This window comes from Aethalodelphis obliquidens, unplaced genomic scaffold, assembly GCF_003676395.1.
Source record: "Aethalodelphis obliquidens isolate GAN/ISIS:26980383/991018 unplaced genomic scaffold, ASM367639v1 scaffold20, whole genome shotgun sequence".
In the NCBI taxonomy this organism is placed as follows: Eukaryota; Metazoa; Chordata; class Mammalia; order Artiodactyla; family Delphinidae; genus Aethalodelphis; species Aethalodelphis obliquidens.
In genome coordinates, this window is record NW_020837964.1 from 1928403 (window position 1) to 1945156 (window position 16754).

At 57.6% G+C, this 16754-nt stretch overlaps 1 protein-coding gene across 1 annotated transcript in view; it reads right to left on the reverse strand.

Moving 5' to 3' along the window:
* Window positions 1–16276, reverse strand: part of LOC113627363 (junctophilin-3) — a 33651-nt gene extending 17375 nt beyond the window's left edge. The window contains exon 1 of the mRNA XM_027119902.1: window positions 15781–16276. Coding sequence (XP_026975703.1) covers window positions 15781–16162 — 382 coding nt within the window. The 5' untranslated portion in view covers window positions 16163–16276. The remainder of the gene's footprint in view (window positions 1–15780) is intronic.
* Between the last annotated feature and the right edge of the window lie 478 nt (window positions 16277–16754).

A 16754-nucleotide genomic window follows, 5' to 3' on the forward strand; every position in this document is an offset into this window, starting at 1 on the left:
CCAGGGTCCTCGAGGCACGGCGGCCAGAACGGTGGCTCTGAGGGCAGAAGGCGGCTGGGAGAGGCGGTCCGATGGTGTGAAGACCTGAGGGGCTCCCATCCCTCCCCCAGAGGCCCCCGGACACCTGGGCACTGGCCTGGCTCCCAGCCAGCCAGGCTGGGCTGTCCTTCCATTGGACGTAAACAGGACCTCAGACGAGGCTGCTCTGACCACCACGGAGTGACACAGGTCACCCGGCCACCCACACAGTGCCAAACCCTCAAGGAGGCCAAGGCACCCTTCACCATTTCAGCTGCATCCTCGCCTCCCTCCGGAGATGAGTCAGACCTCCATCAGAGGACTGTCCCCCTTTCCGACAGCACCCACTCCAGGGTGAACCCCCTTCCTCAGACCCTCCCCAAACGGCCCACCCAAAGCCCACTCCCACAGCAGGCTCTTTCTAACACCCTCTCGCTCCAGGGCTCCCCACTGTTCCAAGCAAGTGCTCCTGGGGGGGCTGGCCTCTGCGCCCTGAGGGAGTTCTGGGCGTTTCCATAGGAACTCCTCCCTGCTGGCCACTGTGGGTGGGCGGGGAAGCTTGGAGGCACAGGTCTGCCTTCCCCAGGGCGGGGGCGGGTGCTGAGGGAACTCAGAAGCCCCCAGGCTGACCGTGCAGCCTGACTGGCTCCGGCTCAGAACCAGCCCTGACAACCCCCCCGCGGCTTGCTGGGCAGTGGGCTTGGGCCGGGGCCACTCCTGCAGGATGACGCAGGGGGCATCTCCAAGCAGATGGAGAGCTGTCCCCAGGCGGGGGGTCCTGCTCCGTGGGCAGCTGAGGCAGACCCGCATTTTCATCTCAGGACTTTGGGCCAAACTGAGAGCACCTCAAGTGGGATCAAGCCCTGGGCTGCCGGGTGGCTGGGCAGCACTGCTGGGCATCACCTAGAGACCCCCGTGCCCTGGGGACCCAGATCTACTTAGCGCCCCTCAGTGTCCCGAGACGGGGGCACACGGCTGCCCACTGAGGCAGGGGTTCCTGCCTGGGGCACAGCAACAGCCGGGGTGGCCCTGCTCTGGGTGGGTTCCGGCTGCTCTGGGCTAGAGGACAGCCATCCTCAGGGGCTGCTGCTGGGACTTTATGGGAAGGTATGTGGAAGGGGCTGGGCTCTGGGCTTAGAAACAAGGGGCGAAGTGAGACATAACACACGTGTGCCCCTGACAGCAGGAAGGGCTCATTCTCCCTCCCCTCCCCTCCATAACCCACCCCCAACTCTGTCTCTTCCTCCCCAGCCCTGCCTCTCCCCGTCCCTGTCTCTCTCCCTCCACTGTCTCTGTCTCCTCTGTCTCTGTCTCTATCTGCCCCCTTCCCTCCCTCTCCGTCTCTCCACTAACACTCCTGTCCTTTCCTCCTCCTGCCTGGCCTCGAGCTAGCAGGACACTCTCCGCCTGTCGATTCATGGTCACTGTCAACATGGCAGCCTGGATCCAGCCCCGAGAAAACCCTGACTTCTGCTATATTTCTGCCGCATTCTCTCTGGGACCCACGATTAATTTCTTCCACATTGAGCCCGGCACCGTGGACACAGGTGCCGTCCGGGCAGCGTGGCACACCAGGGCCCAGGGACACTCCGGCCCAGCTGTTGCCTGGGACCTCAGTCCCTGGTGGGTTACCTCCTGGCTCTTGTTTCTCCTGACAATCAGGTTGGTTCTGTGCAGACCCAAAGGGTCAGGCCGTGGCCCCACGGCCGTGCTTGCGGGGCGGCCCTGTTCCCTCTGCCTCTGGGTGCTGAAAAATGCTCCTCCTGGTGTGCCTCGGACACCCGCCTCACTCCTGCCATCCTCGGGTCTCTGCGGGAAAGTCGCTCCCCTAGAAGGCTTTCCCGGATGCCCCAGACACCCGCCGGCGCCCATGTTAGCATGGGCCCAGCTTCCTCCATCCCGGATTCACTGACACGGTCCCCAGCCTGTGCAAATGCACACACCGCCCTGGGGCTCTCGGTTCCCTGCTCTCCCTGGGGCCAGCTCATTGCCCGGCACAGCCCCTGCTCAATAAATACCTGTGTGGGTCCCAGCTTCCCTGCAGATACCACTGCTGTTCTCTGGCCGTTGGTAAAACAGACCCTAAATGCAGCCCATCAAAGCCACCTCGCTGAGAACTGGACAGGACCACCTGGCCGCTTAGCTGGTGGGCTGAGGTCCCGACGTTTACTGAGCCCCTGTCTGGCACCGTGCTAGGTACTCTGGGGGCAAGAGGAAGGCACCCACGATTTATTGCAAGGAATCCACCATCCAATGGGGGGGGCAGCATGCCAACGGGCACCCTGGGGGTGGCTAGGACTCAGGCGCTGCAGTTTAAGTCACCGTGGTTATCTACAATACATAGAAAAGCTTTAGAACTCAACAGTAAGAGGGCAAGTAACACAGTCTTGAAGTGGGCAAGGACCTGAACAGACATTTCTCCAAAAGCCCACGAATGGCCAAGAAGCGCAGGAAAAGTTCCTCAGTATCACTGGTTATTAGGGAAACGCAAATTGAAACCAGTGAGATACTACTTCACACCCACCAGGATGGCTATAATCAAAAAGGCAGATAATGACAGGTGTGGAGAGGATGTGGAAAAACTGGAGCCCTCAAACCCCGCTGATGGGAATGCAAAACGGTGCAGCTGCTCTGGAAGAGAGGGCGGCAGCGCCTCAGAAGGTGAAACACAAGAGTCACAATGCGACCTGGCAATTCCACTGTGGGTATTCACCCAAGAGAATGGAAAACGTATTTCCACACAAGACCGCGTCCACAAATGTTCACAGCAGCACTATTCGCGAGAGTCAAAAGGTGGAACCACCCCAAATGTCCATCAGTGAATGGACGGAGAAACAAACTGAGGTCTGTCCATACAGTGGACTGTTATTCAGTCTTAAAAACGGATGAAGTTCTGATACGCGGGATGTGGATGAACCTTGAAGACACTGCGTAGAAGAAGCCAGACACAGAAGCCCACGTAGTGTAGGATTTCATCTGTTTGACATGTCCAGAACAGGCAAATGCAGAGACAGAAAGCAAATTAGGGGTTGTCAAGGGCGGGGGGGGGGGGGGGGGGGGGGCGGCAATGGTGACTGACTGCTTAATGCATAACGAGGTTTCTCTTGTGGGTGACAAAAAAAAAGTTCTAAAATTAGGGTGTGGTGATAGCTGCACAACCTCGTGAACTTCTCAAAGCAGTGAATTGTACACTTTAAAAGGATGGATTTTATGTAAATTATGTCTCAGTAAAACAATACCATTTGTCTCCTCTCAGGGCGCAGGCTTGATACCGCCTCTAGGATGTAGCAAGGACAGGAGGGGAAAACGGGCAGCGCAGAAGCGGGACCAGCAGCCACCGCTGGTGTCTGTAAACGGTTTACAACAGTCACACTAGCTTATTTATGCAGCATCTGTGCATCCAGGCGCCAGCTCAGAAATCTCTGCCTGGGCTCGCATGCAACGTTCAGGACGCCCCATGCAGGCTCGTAACCGAGGATCTGGGGTCTGAACTCAGCCCTGTGCTGTGTGATTCTGTGGCTTCCAGAACCCAAATCTCCCACGTGACTTTGGCAAGTCACTCTATCCCCTGGCCTTGGTTTCCTCGTCTGTAAAATGGGCATAGTAACTGTGTGGGCCTGGCCTCACGGGGTGTGGGGCAAGCAGATTTCCTAACAGACGAAAATGGTGGCCACGTGGCCGGGACAAGTGAGGGCTGGGTCCCCATCCCGTCTCTGCTCCTGCTGACCCACCCCCACTCCCGGGCCTGTCTCCACCCTCCTCCCTTCCCTGCCCCCCTCCTCAGCCGATTCTGAGTCCTGGGGCCCCTCCAGCGACAACCTCTCTCCTGCCTTTTGCTACCAACGCCCAGAGTATGATGCCCCATTGAGATCCGGACTCACAACCTCCACCGCAACCTCACCATCTTCACCTGGCTCCACACCCACCCCTCCCCCAGGGGCCCCTGTGTCCCCGGTGCCTGGGTGCTGACCGTCCCGGACTCTGCCCGCCTGCTCTGCTCACCTCTGAGCTCTCAGGGTTCTGGTTCTCCCCAGCCCACTGTCACCACCTGGACCCAGGCCATCATCCCTTCCCCCCTAGACACCTGCACCACCTCCCAGGGGCCCCCAGCCTCCTCTCTGGCCCCCCTTTCCTTCCCCACCCAGCAGCCAGAGTGATTATCCAAACACAACTGTACAACTGCCACACGGCCCAGCAAACGTACTCCTGGGCATTTATCCCAGAGAAATGAAGACTCAGGTTCACACAGAGCCTCTACGTCAAAGTTAGCAGCGGCGGGTATTCCCAACAGCCCCACGCGGGAACTATCCCAGACGCCCCGGACGGTGACGGGGCAGCGCCCCATCCGCTCTGCGGGGCACGGTGAGCAGTAAAAGGAACCAACCGTCGACGGGAAAAAGGGCCTGGACGGGCTCCAGAGAAGCACGGCGAGCGGCAAAGGTGCTCCCAGAGGCTACATTTGTAGAACACTCTTGAAATGAGAAATGGAGCGCAGATCAGCGGTTGCTGGAGGCTGAGGAGACACGGGGGTGACGGGGGAGTGGGTGTGGCCATAAAAGGAGGACGGGGGTCCCTGCGGTGATGGGATATTCTGCATCGGACGGTGTCAACGTTGGCATTTGGGCTATAACACTACTAGAGTTTTGCAAGATGTCACCCTTGGGGCAGACACGGTGGAGGGCTCGGGGACGTCCCTGGATTATTCTTACAACTGGACGTGAATCTACAATTATCTGGAAACAAAACGTTTAATTACAAAACGACAAACATCAGATTGCGTTGCTGCCCTGCTTAAACCTTTCAGAGCCCTTCCTGGCCTCTGGACAAAATCTAACGTCCTTCCCATGGCCCGGAAGCTGTGCTCAGACCCCTTACCCTCTGCCCTCACTCTGCTGCAGCCCACGCCTCTGTCTCTGGGCCTTTGCACGTGTTGTTCTCCCCACCTGCTCATTCTCCCACTCTCCACACGACTGCCCCTTCACATCCTCAGCTCTCTGCTGGTGTGTCATTCATGCATCGTCCAACCACGGTCCCCCGAGCTTCCCCCTGCTGCAGGTGCTGCGGCCGTACCGGGGGCCGCAGTCAGGAACCTGACAGACGGGCCTCTGCCCTCCAGAGCGTGGAGGCCACGGGAGCCAGCGCACAGGCGTGTGTGCACACGGGGCGCCCAGAGGGGACAGCAGAGGGGCGCCACGCCTGGTGCCACACACCGTCCTCACCAAACTGGACTTCAACCACTGCGGCTGCATCTCTGAACTCAGCAGTAAGCAACCCAATGGCCAGGGGTGGGGCTGTGAAAAGGCCATGCACACAGGTTGGCTGCATGGCCCACAGCCCCTCGGCTTAGCTCCTACAACCAGCCTCCGACAAAGCCTGCCCGGGTTTGTGACACCGGCCTACCAGGTAAGATCCTGCCTGGTACTCCTGGGAGGGCTCCCCTGGCCACCCTTGTTCCTGAAACCCTCCCCCATTGACCTGCCCACAGTGTGGCTGCCACCCACCCCCACCTGGAAATGCCTCCCCTCCTCCCATCTGCCGTCCTCAGCCCTGATGCAGAGGCTGGCTCGCGGGGCGGGAGGGACAGGTGCTTCTCAAGGCGTGGTCCCTGGGACTGCCTGTGTCAGACGGCCCCACTGCAGGCCCCTGGGCTCTCGCCTGGGAGCCTGTCCAGGTGGCCGGGGTTAGGCGATCAGCCCAGAGACTGCAAGGTCAGCCCCGTTTCAGCATTTCCCGTCTCCACTGCCTGCCTGAGCCTCAGCTCCCCACCTGTAAAACGGGGGAGTCATGCTTCTCTCACAGGGAGACCACAGGACAGAAGCCTGCGCAGCTCCCCAGCTTAAGGCCAGACACTCGCCAGGCCTGAGAGTGACAGCGGTGAGCTGGGGGGAGTGGGATGGAAGGAAGGTCAGAGCGTCAGATGTTGGCTGCAAGGGCGGACCCAGGAGTCCTCCAGGAGAAGCTACCGAGCACCCTCACAGGAGAGGAGGGACAGGGAGAGGCCCACTGCCCGCTCCAGGCCTCCGCCTCGGACTCCGCAGGCCCTGCTCCCACTTCCCACTGGCTGTGGGATCTCGGCCCATTTGGACATCCGTGGAGGATGGAAGGGCTCTTATCCGGGGTCCATGGAGAAGTCTCAGGGAATCTTCGACCCCCAGAGGTGCCCACAAAACATCGCATGAGTACAGGGACTTGCCTGCCACCTGGGAGAGGACCACAGCTTCCAAATGCTCTCAGAGGGGTCTGGGAGACCCCACAAGTTTATGCATGGCTGGGCAAAGGCCCAGCAAAGGCTCAGGTTCAGAAGAATGTGTCTTCCTTCCCTTTCTCTGCTTCACTGTTAGACCCTGGACTCCTCTGGGCCTCAGCTTCCTCAACAGTAAGGTATGGGGTGGGGTCAGGGGTGGGCGCTGAAATGATGGCTCCATTGGGAAATGCCATCGCTAGGTGCCACGGGCGGCTCTGGGCCAGCCGAGGCCCACTGCCCCCGGCTGTGCGACCCCGCCACGCTTCACGTTCTCATCATCCCTTAAATGACAGCACGCGCTTTACCCCAAAGCACTGATTCAAGGACTAAAAGGAGGAACATCTATGGTAAGTGCACAGCCCAGTACTTGGGACAAAGTGGATGTTAAAAACAGTGATTACCCTTCTTCCAAAGGAATCTCCTGGCTTTAGGATTCTAGTTAACACGTATGCACCCCGGAGCACGTTCAAACCGAAGCCCGTAGGGCATGGTAGTGGGTTGAAGAGTGTCCCCCAAAAGATATGTCCATGTCCTAAACCCTGGTACCCGGGAATGTGCCCTTATTTAGAAAAAGGGTCTCTGCAGATTCAATGAACTTAAAGTTCTTGAGATGAGATCACGCTGGATTTGGGCTGGGCCTGAAATCCAATGAGAGGCATCCTTACAAGAAACAAAGGGGAGGGACTTCCCTGGTGGCGCAGTGGATAAGACTCTGTGCTCCCAATGCAGGGGGCCCCGGTTCGATCCCTAGTCAGGGAACTAGATCCCACATGCATGCCACAACTAGGAGTTCGCATGCCACAACTGAGGAGCCCACGTGCCACAACTAGGGAGCTGGCGAGCTGCAACTAAGGAGCCCTGGAGCTGCAACTAAGGAGCCCACCTGCCACAACTAAGACCTAGTGCAACCAAATAGATATTATAAAAAGAAACAAAGGGCAGACACAGACACAGAGGAGGAAGCCACTGCTGACAGAGCAGAAACGTAACAGCACTTACATGTGGTGCTTGGGAACGCTACAGTCTCTTTCATTTTCATGAGCCACTTGGCCCAGAGTTTTAAAAAACTCTGTGCAGAGCAGCGACTCTCAGCCCTGCCTGCTTTTATCACATACGCAAGCCAGATGCCACCATCCGAGATCCTGGCTGGAGCAGTGCTGGGTGGAACCCACACGGGTCCCTCCCTGAAACCGTCCCAGTGGTTCCGACATGTGGCTGAGGCTGCTCTGGGCAAGAGGCCGTCAACCTGACACGTGTCAGAATCACCTGGACACTCTGAAAAAGAACCTCAGGCCACACCCAGACCACCTTGTCAGCATGTGTGGGTGGGGCCCAGGCACTAGCATTTCCCAAAGGACCCAAGATGACTCCCTGAGCAGCCAAGATCGGGACAAGCATGCTACAACGGAGCCGCCCACGTGAGAACCACCCGGGCGTCCTGCGAGCATGTGGATTCCAACCCTGCAGGTCTGCGGGTGCCTGAGATTCTGCGTTTCTAACAGTCTCCAGGGATAACCATCCTTGGTGGTCCCACTGTGCAGCCAGGGTGAAGAGGCACCGCCCAGCGCTGTGGTTCTAAGGATGGGGTCCTCAGACCAGCAGCAGCAGCACCAACCGAAACTTGTAAGAAATGTAAATTCTTGGGCGACACCTCAGACCCAGAACTTCAGCAGGGGGCCAGCAATCTGCTGTAGCACACCTCCCGGGCAACTCTCACACACACTCACGTGTGGGACGCACCGGCCCGAGTAACAGACAGTGGCAGGACGGCACCAGCCGTGGAGACTGCCCCTCGATCCGTTCAGAGGTCTCCAAAAGCACCAGGGAGCCCTCCCTGCATTCCAATCAACACCTCTGACATTCCCGCGAAGGGGGGAGATGGAGATGGAAGAAACCGTTATGACTCCATCGCAGAGATGAGAAAACCGAGGCCGAGAACAAGCCTCCTTCAAAGTCAGCAACCTCAGCCCTGGGGTAACAGCCACCCTGCCCGCCGTCGTTCAGACACAGCTCAGGGGCCCCTCCCGGGACGTCTCTGCTGTCACTCAAGGACACACACGTCTCTCCCACCCCTTCTCAGAACTCTCACCTGTGGTGCTTCCATTTGGGATGCCCAAAGTCTGGCATAAGAAACCCGTAATTATTTCACATAGTTTTAGTTTTGCATACAGGCTACGTATTCTTCTTGGTAAAACTCACGTCCTCCTGTTTCTTGTGTTTTATTTTATTTTTATTTTTTTGCGGTACACGGGCCTCTAACTGTTGTGGCCTCTCCCGTTGCGGAGCACAGGCTCCGGACGCGCAGACTCAGCGGCCATGGCTCACGGGCCCAGCCGCTCCACGGCATGTGGGATCTTCCCGGACCGGGGCACGAACCCGTGTCCCCTGCATCGGCAGGCGGACTCTCAACCACTGCGCCAACCAGGGAAGCCCCTAGACTGCATTTCTGTGTCCTCCCCCCACCAAACCATACGTTGAAATCCTAACCCCCAAAGTGATGGAGTTAGGAGGTACAGGCTTTGGGAGGTGATTAGGTCATGAGGGTGGAGCCCTCATGATGGGATCAGTGCCTTTATGAAAGAGACCCCACAGAGCTCCTTTGTCCCTCCCCTCAGGTAAGGACACAGAGAAGGTGGCAGTCTGCAACCCAGAAGGCCCTCACCAAACACCAAATCTGCCAGGGCCTTGATCTGGGACTTCTCAGCCTCCAGAACTGTGAGAAATGAATGTTGTTGTTTAAAACCCCCCAACCCCTGCCCCGTCCATGGTATTCCGTTACAGCAGCCCAAATGAACTAAGACACAGAGTCAGGCTCAGCAAAGACTGCCAGGTGAATTCATCAAAAGTGGACCTGAGCTTTTCAGTCTTTATGGCTTGAGCACTGTAGGAACTAGTAAATGCTTCTCAGTGAATGAATGAATCAAACTGAGGAAAAGGGATCTTTAGGAAGTGTGCAAATGAAAGGGTGCTTATTTTTCTGCTCGTCTTTCCTAGCACTTTACAACGAAAGCTGCTCATTAGACAGTGCTCCAAAAATGTCTTCTGGGGCTTCCCTGGTGGCGCAGTGCTTGAGAGTCCACCTGCCGATGCAGGGGACGCGGGTTCGTGCCCCGGTCTGCGAAGATCCCACATGCCGCAGAGCGGCTGGGCCCGTGAGCCATGGCCGCTGAGCCTGCGCGTCCGGAGCCTGTGCTCCGCAACAGGAGAGGCCACAACAGTGAGAGGCCCGCGTACCGCAAAAAAAAAAAAAGTCTTCTGGCCATGAATGCCTCGCAGCATTAGGACATTATCTCCATTATGCACTATATTCAACCATCCACCTTACTCATGTAACACACTGTCAGTCTCTATAAGCAACGACAGAGCTGATAACAAAACAAAACCGACCAGGGAATTGTAATGGCAATGCTTTAAAGAGCTTTAAAATTCCCCTTTAACTGTCTACATCCAGTTCTAAGTTCTTGCAACAACATGGATGTGTGAAATGATGACAGTGGATGAAATCACGAAACACTACTACATTGGCACAGTTGATTCACTCCACAAGTATTTATTGAGTGACCACTGTATGTTGGTACCACTTTAGTTACTGGACATTCAACAGTGACCGGCACAGACACACAGCCCTTCCTGCGTGACTCTTACACGCCACACCAGCGCTGTCCAACAGGACTTTGTGTGACGACAGAAATGTTCTGTCTCCGCACTGTCCAGGGTGGCGGTCACGAGTCACAGTGGCACTTGAGCAATGTGGCTTAGTGTGACGGAAGCGCCGAGTCTCTCAATTTCATTTCATTGTAATTAATTTAAATTCAAATTCAAATAGCCACATACAGATTGGGCAGGGTTGGTGTAGATGACTAATCCGTTGATGCCCGTTTAAAGAGAACAGAAGCAAAACAGTCTTTCTTTCGCTGCTACAGACAAAATCGTTCCTTTGCTGCCTTTGGTGTGCCCTTTTCTTTTTTTTTTTTTGCCACACTGCGTGGCATGCGGGATCTTAGTTCTCTGACCAGGGGTCGAACCCATGCCCCCTGCAGTGGAAGCACGAAGTCTTAACCACTGGACCGCCAGGGATGTCCCTGGTGTGCACTTATAACCCCTGTACACCCACAGGACCTGAGCACACACAACCCAAGGCAGAAATAAACCTCAGGTTTTATTTCCATGAGTCCTAATAAAGGACCCCACCCCAAAGCTGCCTCCCCTAGCTGGGAAATGCTCTCTTGGTTCACCAGGAGACATCTAGAAGGCACTCAACTTCTTCAGAAAAGACTGATAGGATTGGGGTGAAAAACAAACACCCCCGGTAGTGGTGTTTCATGGAGCACGGAACCCACACACTGAAAGATCGGGAGCAGGAAGACTTCTGGTGGCCGAGTGTGGAGGGGTCAGGGCCAGGTGGTCACTGGCCGGTACAGGGGGGAAGAGATGCCCGGAGGAATTAGAGCAAGGCGGGCTCCCTGGCAGCCCAGGCAGTTTGCGGGGGGCGCTCTCCAAGGTGCTGAAGGGACAGCTCCTCTCCGGAATGATGGGAGAGCCGGTCCCTTCCTCCAGTCCACAGGGCCTGTTCGGCGGGGCCAGGACCCCTTGCAGTGCCACCTTCATTGACCACGTGACCTTTCACAAGTCAGGAAAGTACAAATTGGGGAGTGGCTACTCCAAGAAGGGGTGGACCAGGGCAGAAAATTCAAGCAAACATCATCCTCTCTTCCAGGGCTCACAAATCTAATCTCTTGCTGACATTTAAGGACCTAAGGAATGTTTTATACAGAATTATCAGCTCATGGTTGATAGCTAGCCGTCTTTCGAGCTGTGGAGGCCTGGCAGAAGACGAGGAGGAAACAGTCTTGAAGAGAAAGGGCAGACGTTCCTGGCCCACCCCCTACAGCCACCATCACCATTTTCCCCCAGGGGCGTCCTCTCTCCACGGCATCCTCAGGGAAGATGGGCGCACGGCCCCCTTTCCCCGGGTTTGCTGCGCGAACTGTTAGCGTCAGCGAGGGCTACTCACTAGCCAGCCGGCGGAGGGCTATTTTCGGAGGATGCTGATACTTAGTTCCTCACCAGCCCAGTTAGGCTTCCTAATATAAGGCTCGTTACATCGCCCCGGGGCTGTGCTGGATGGGGGGAGTTTTCAGCTACACTCCTTTCTCAGCTATTATTGGCAACAAAGAACTAGTTATTTGCTTTCCCCTCTCCTTTCACCTCATGGAGACTTTTCCCTCCCCAAAGGGGCTGAAAGGCTCTCTGAGGAGATGCTTTTATCTCCAATTGCCTTTTGTTTCTGAAATGAGTCCCTATTGGCGTAATACCCGTGTCCATGGACCTGCTTCCTCCTAAATTGAGCAGTTGGATTAAAAAAAAAACAAAACAGTTTACTTTTCACATATTCCTGGCCAAGCACCGAAAACACGACCAGTGGTCACTGACTTTGGATGAGGGTTTTTCCCCCTTCAAGGGGGCATTAACCACCTAAACGTGTATTTAAACTGGAAACAAAGCTGCGAGTCATCTGTATCTGAGCCTGCTCCGAGGCTGGCACCCTCCCTTTACAGGGAGAGCTGCTTCTCAGGAGCTGGAGCTGGGAGGGATCTGGAGTACCTGGCAATCGAACAAAGCTGGAGGATGCACATGGCTGTGTTTTGGAAGACAGGGTGGAAACCATCTCTGGGTGACAGGTGTACTGTGTGTGCGCGCAGGCACCGGGGAATCTGAATTTTGACTGTGGGCGTGTGTGATTCGTGTGTGGGCTGAGGGATCTGGGCCGGTGAACGGAATCTGTAACTGAGGGGGAGCGGCCGGGTGTGTGCAATGACTCATATCTTTCGGGCTGTGGGAGGGTTTTATTTGTGGGGGGGGGGTAACTTTTGGTCCGTGGGATCCTGTGTGCATGGCACCCAGCAGGAAATATTTACCTGTACAGCAAAGCAGGGGTCCAGCGAGCAGACAAGAGGGCCTGGGTGTGGTGTCTGCCCGTGTGCATCTGCCTCCAACTCCTCTGCTGCACCCAGAGGAGAACGGGTATGGAGGAAGAGGAAGGAACAAGGAGGGAGTTTTGCACGAGGGAGTTTAGAGACAGGTGTTCCACACAGGAGCACGGGATCTGGAACCGCTGCCCTGAGCGTGAATCCTGGTGCCGCCCAGCGTTCACCAGCCAACTCATCTGGCTCCTCTGAGACTCAGCTTCCCAATGTGGGAAATGGGAAGACGGAGAAAACCAAGCCCGGAGAGGCACAGGGATTGAGTGCTGTAATTATACATACACTAGCCCCATGCTCGGCACACAGCAAGTGCTGAACATTGCCATTTATTATCATTTTCATTATCATCATCATCATCTCTGGCTGTTGGTTCTAATAACGATCACTGTAAGTGACATTCATCACATATGAACTGTAATAATAAAACAGGGTTAAATAATAACGAATGCTTACTCTATTCCTGGCATTGACGTGTACACCGCCTCAATTAATCTCCACCTACTTCACAGTTATTATCAGCCCTTTGTACAGCTTCAGAAACAGAAGCGCAGAGAAGTTAAGTAACTTGCGCAAGGTCACAGAGCAGAGTAAAGGCACCCCTGGGATTCAAGCCCAACGGATGCCAACCCCACAGCATGTGCTCTTGCCATCCTGGGCCCTCAGGCCTCACCGTCAATGCGGGGTCACCTGACAGACAGTGAAGGCCGCTCAGCTCACTTTAGTGAGCAATGCATGCCTTGCGCCCGGGGGAGGAGGAACCTGGAGGAGGGGGAGTTGGCAGAAGTGTCCCCAGCTGAAATGGATTCCATACCAATTCCAGCTAAATGCAGACTACATTTGCCGTCGGTGCATTATTCATGAAAAGCACCACTTCCCCAAGTCAGCACTGGGAGCTGGGCTGAAGTTCGGGAGCTCTGCTGATGCGGGCCCAACATTCCCACTCCTCGTGCAAAGGAAGAGCAGGACTGGAGTCAGGACCGTGAACTCATGAAGGCTCTACTTGCCCTCTCCGAAACATGGCCCACCCCCGCCCACCAGCTGACTTGGGAGCAGGCGAGGAGGCCCACCATTCCGTTCTGGCAGACTACGACACCCCATGTCGGCTCTGCTCACCCCACGCGCTGCCTGAGGGCAAACATTCTCAACAGTCCCCTCCTTCCTAATGAGGAGCGGGGACCACGTTCCAGAAAAGTGGCCCCAGATGTCTGGGCCTGATTATTCCAGGCCAGAAAGGTCAATTCGACTTTCCATCATGCCCTGTTGCCAACCAAAAGGCAGCAGTCGGCCGGGCGCCCTGCATCTGTGTGCCTGCCTCGGCCGGCATACAGGTGGTGTGATGTGAGGAAAGAGGGCCCCACCCTGGACAGATCAGGGGTTCAAACCCTCGACTCTGCCACCAAAGGCTGGGGGTTCTATCCTGTCTCGGGGGCTCCGGGGCCTCCCTGGCTCTGTCTGTGATGGATATGACCCTTGCCCCTCCAACGTGTGAGACTCAAGCAACACAGTGCAGACGGAAGTGCTTTAGGGAGTGGACACGGCGTAGCCGGTTGAATGGCGGGTAGAGACCCAAGGATGTCCACCCAACGAAGGCAGCACTCCTCACAACGACGCATCTGCTCCTACGCTCACGCCCAGCCCCAGAATCAGACCCTCCCCTCCCAGCCTTCACAGCGAAATTACCACCGTTCCCTCTGAAATGGAAGTTCCGCGAGGGTACGGCTTTCCGCCTGCTGTTTTCCCAGAGCCCCGACCACCTGCTCAGAGTAGGCACTCAGTAGATGTCTGTGGAACGGAGCATAGAATTCTGTTGGCCACTGAAGATTTCTGGGGAAGGTGGGCCGACTGGGGTGCTGGACCTCACTCTCAGACACTCTGCTGAGCTCCAGAGGGACCGGGGCTCCTCTCCTCCCAGGCTCCAGTCTCTAGGCACAGGCACAGCTGGGAGCACCTCTGGAGGGACGGATCTGCCTAGCGGCCAGACCAGAGCCCCTGGGTGACAACGGTCCCCGGGTTCCCAAAGAGCCCAGCTGGGAGCGCCAAGCTGCTCGGCCGCCCACCTCAGCCACCCACATCTGCGCCTGGGCCTTGCCGTGCCTGCGAGTGCGTGCGCGCGCACACACACACGCACACGCGCGCACACACACATACACACGCACACACACACGCGGCCTAGAACCCAGGGAGGGCCGTCTGCTCAGCCTGCCCCAGCGCCCCAGGGTCAGGGAAGCTCTCCAACCCACTCCAGGAAAACAACAACAGCACAGAAGAGGCCGCCTGGGACGGGGCGCCACGGTTTTGACAGGCAAGAGCGTTATATAAGTAACTGCCCCCCACGCCTCCTCCCCTCGGGCGAATAACGAACCCTGCCTCTCGGCTGTATAAGCCAAAGTAATAATTACTCTCCAGCCCTCCGTCACTTGTGGATGTGGCCGGGGAGCAGGTGTTTAACTCGGAGGCAGCGAGCAGGAGACCACACGTACGCTCGTGATCTCTGTCCCGAAGCACGCAAGTCCCCCCGGGCCCCACTGCTTTCCCAGGCGTGCCTGAAAAATTCCTGGGGAGCCATGGAGCCACTTCTGGAGAGGAGCTCCTACGTGGGGGAGGGAGCCTCTAGAGAGCAGGCTCATTTGGGGTCTGGCTTGCAGAAACAGTAAATTCTCCACGCCTCTCAGACGCCCCGAGGAGTGGACACCGGACCGTCTGGGACGGGGGGAGGGGGGGACAGCCGCAAAGCTGGCCAGGGCTCCCCGCACAGAAACCATCCTACAGCCGCGGCGGCGGGTGGGCAGGCAGGCAGCGCTCTGGCTTCCAGCCGGGAATGTGGTGGCATCTTAGGATGAAGGCACAGAGCGCCCCTAAACTAATGGTGAAAATGATTCACCCACTGAAAGCCGAGCTTCCTGGGCTCGCGCTAAACAGATGGGCCTCCCTCCCTCCTCCCCTCAGCAGCCTGCTCCGGCAGTGCTAGCCCGCGTCCAACCACCTAGAAGTTTATTGCCTTGTTGTGATGGTTTGGGTTTGCAGCCCCCGCCTCTAGCTCTCCCAGCCACTCTCTTTCCATTGGCTTGGGTTGATCAGGACTCAGGGAGGCCCGTCGGCACCGCAGGAAAACAAGCAGCAGAGCTGGGGCCTGACTCCTAGAGGCCGACACCCAGGGAGCTTTGCCAACACGGGGAGGGGCCCTCTAGCCCCCCTGCGCCCTTGCTGGGTCCCGGAGGAGGCCGCGGGCCCAGTCTGGCCTTTCCGGCCTCCTCTAGGACGATGCACTGACACTGCTCAGCTCCGCGGCTCCCGGGCCTGGCACTGCTCCTGGAAAGCCCCCAACACCCTTCAGCTAGCACAGGGGCACTGTCCCCCGCCAGGCAGTGGGGCAACCTGTAGCCAAGGCCGCTGTGGCCTCCAGGGAGCCCCAGGAAATGCCCCAGGTGCCCACGGCCCTCTGGAGGGAAAAGCTGGACTTCCCCAGAGATAAACAGAAGAGGCAAGAGAAGAAGGTCCCTCCTCCGCCAGCCCCCGCGCGCCCAGCGCACCTACCTCCATCGGAGTAGGTCTCGGTGCCGTAGCCGTCCTGCAGCCCGTTGCTCCAGGTCCCTTCGTACTTGGCCCCGTTGCCCGTGCACTCCCGCACCCCGTAGCGCCCCTTAAATCCGTGCGTCCACTCGCCCTTGTACACCCACTTCCCCTTGCTCTCCAGGCCGATGCCGTGGCGCTTGCCCTGCGCCCAGGTGCCCTGGTACGTGTTGCCGCTGGGCCAGGTGTAGACGCCCAGTACCTCGAAGCCGTGGCTCCACGAGCCGGTGTATTCGCCTTGGCCCTTGGGGCCGGTGCAGACGCCATGGCCGTGCGCCTTGCCGTCCTCCCAGCCTCCACAGTAGGACCCTCCATCGTCAAAATTAAACCTACCCCCACTGGACATGCATGTAACTCGGTTTGCAAATCCCGCAAACGGTGAAAAAAAAAAAAAAAGGCGATCAACAAACCGGAGTCTTGGTTGGCTGGCTGGCTGGTTTTGTTTTGCTTTTTTTTTTTTTTTTTTTTTTAAAGGAAGAATGGAGAAAGCAAAAAACACAGCGAGCAGGTCCCGGTCGGCGGGCGGCCGCGGCGCCGGCTTCGGTGGAATTTAAGTCAATTGGGGGCGATTATTCATTTTCGAGCTGCGCCGCGGAGCCTGACCAGCGTCTCGCGCTCCCGCTGGAGACAGGACCGGAGGGGAGGAGGGCGGGGGAGGGGAGGGGAGGGGAGGGGGAGGGAGGGGGCAGGAGCAGGAGCGTCTGGTGCAAACGGCTCCACCTCAGCTGCAAGTGCCCCTCGGAGGCGAGCCCGCCGGGCTGGCCGCGCAGGCCGGGCGAGGACAGCGGAGCTCAGGCCTGGGGCGCAGTCCCCCACCTGCGGCTGCCGCGCTGCGGGCGCCCGAGGGCGGCGGCGGGGCCCGCGGGCGGCGGCGGCACGGGCGGCGGCGCGGGCGGCTGCACCATATTGGGGGCCGCGGGCCGGGCCGGGCGGCGGCG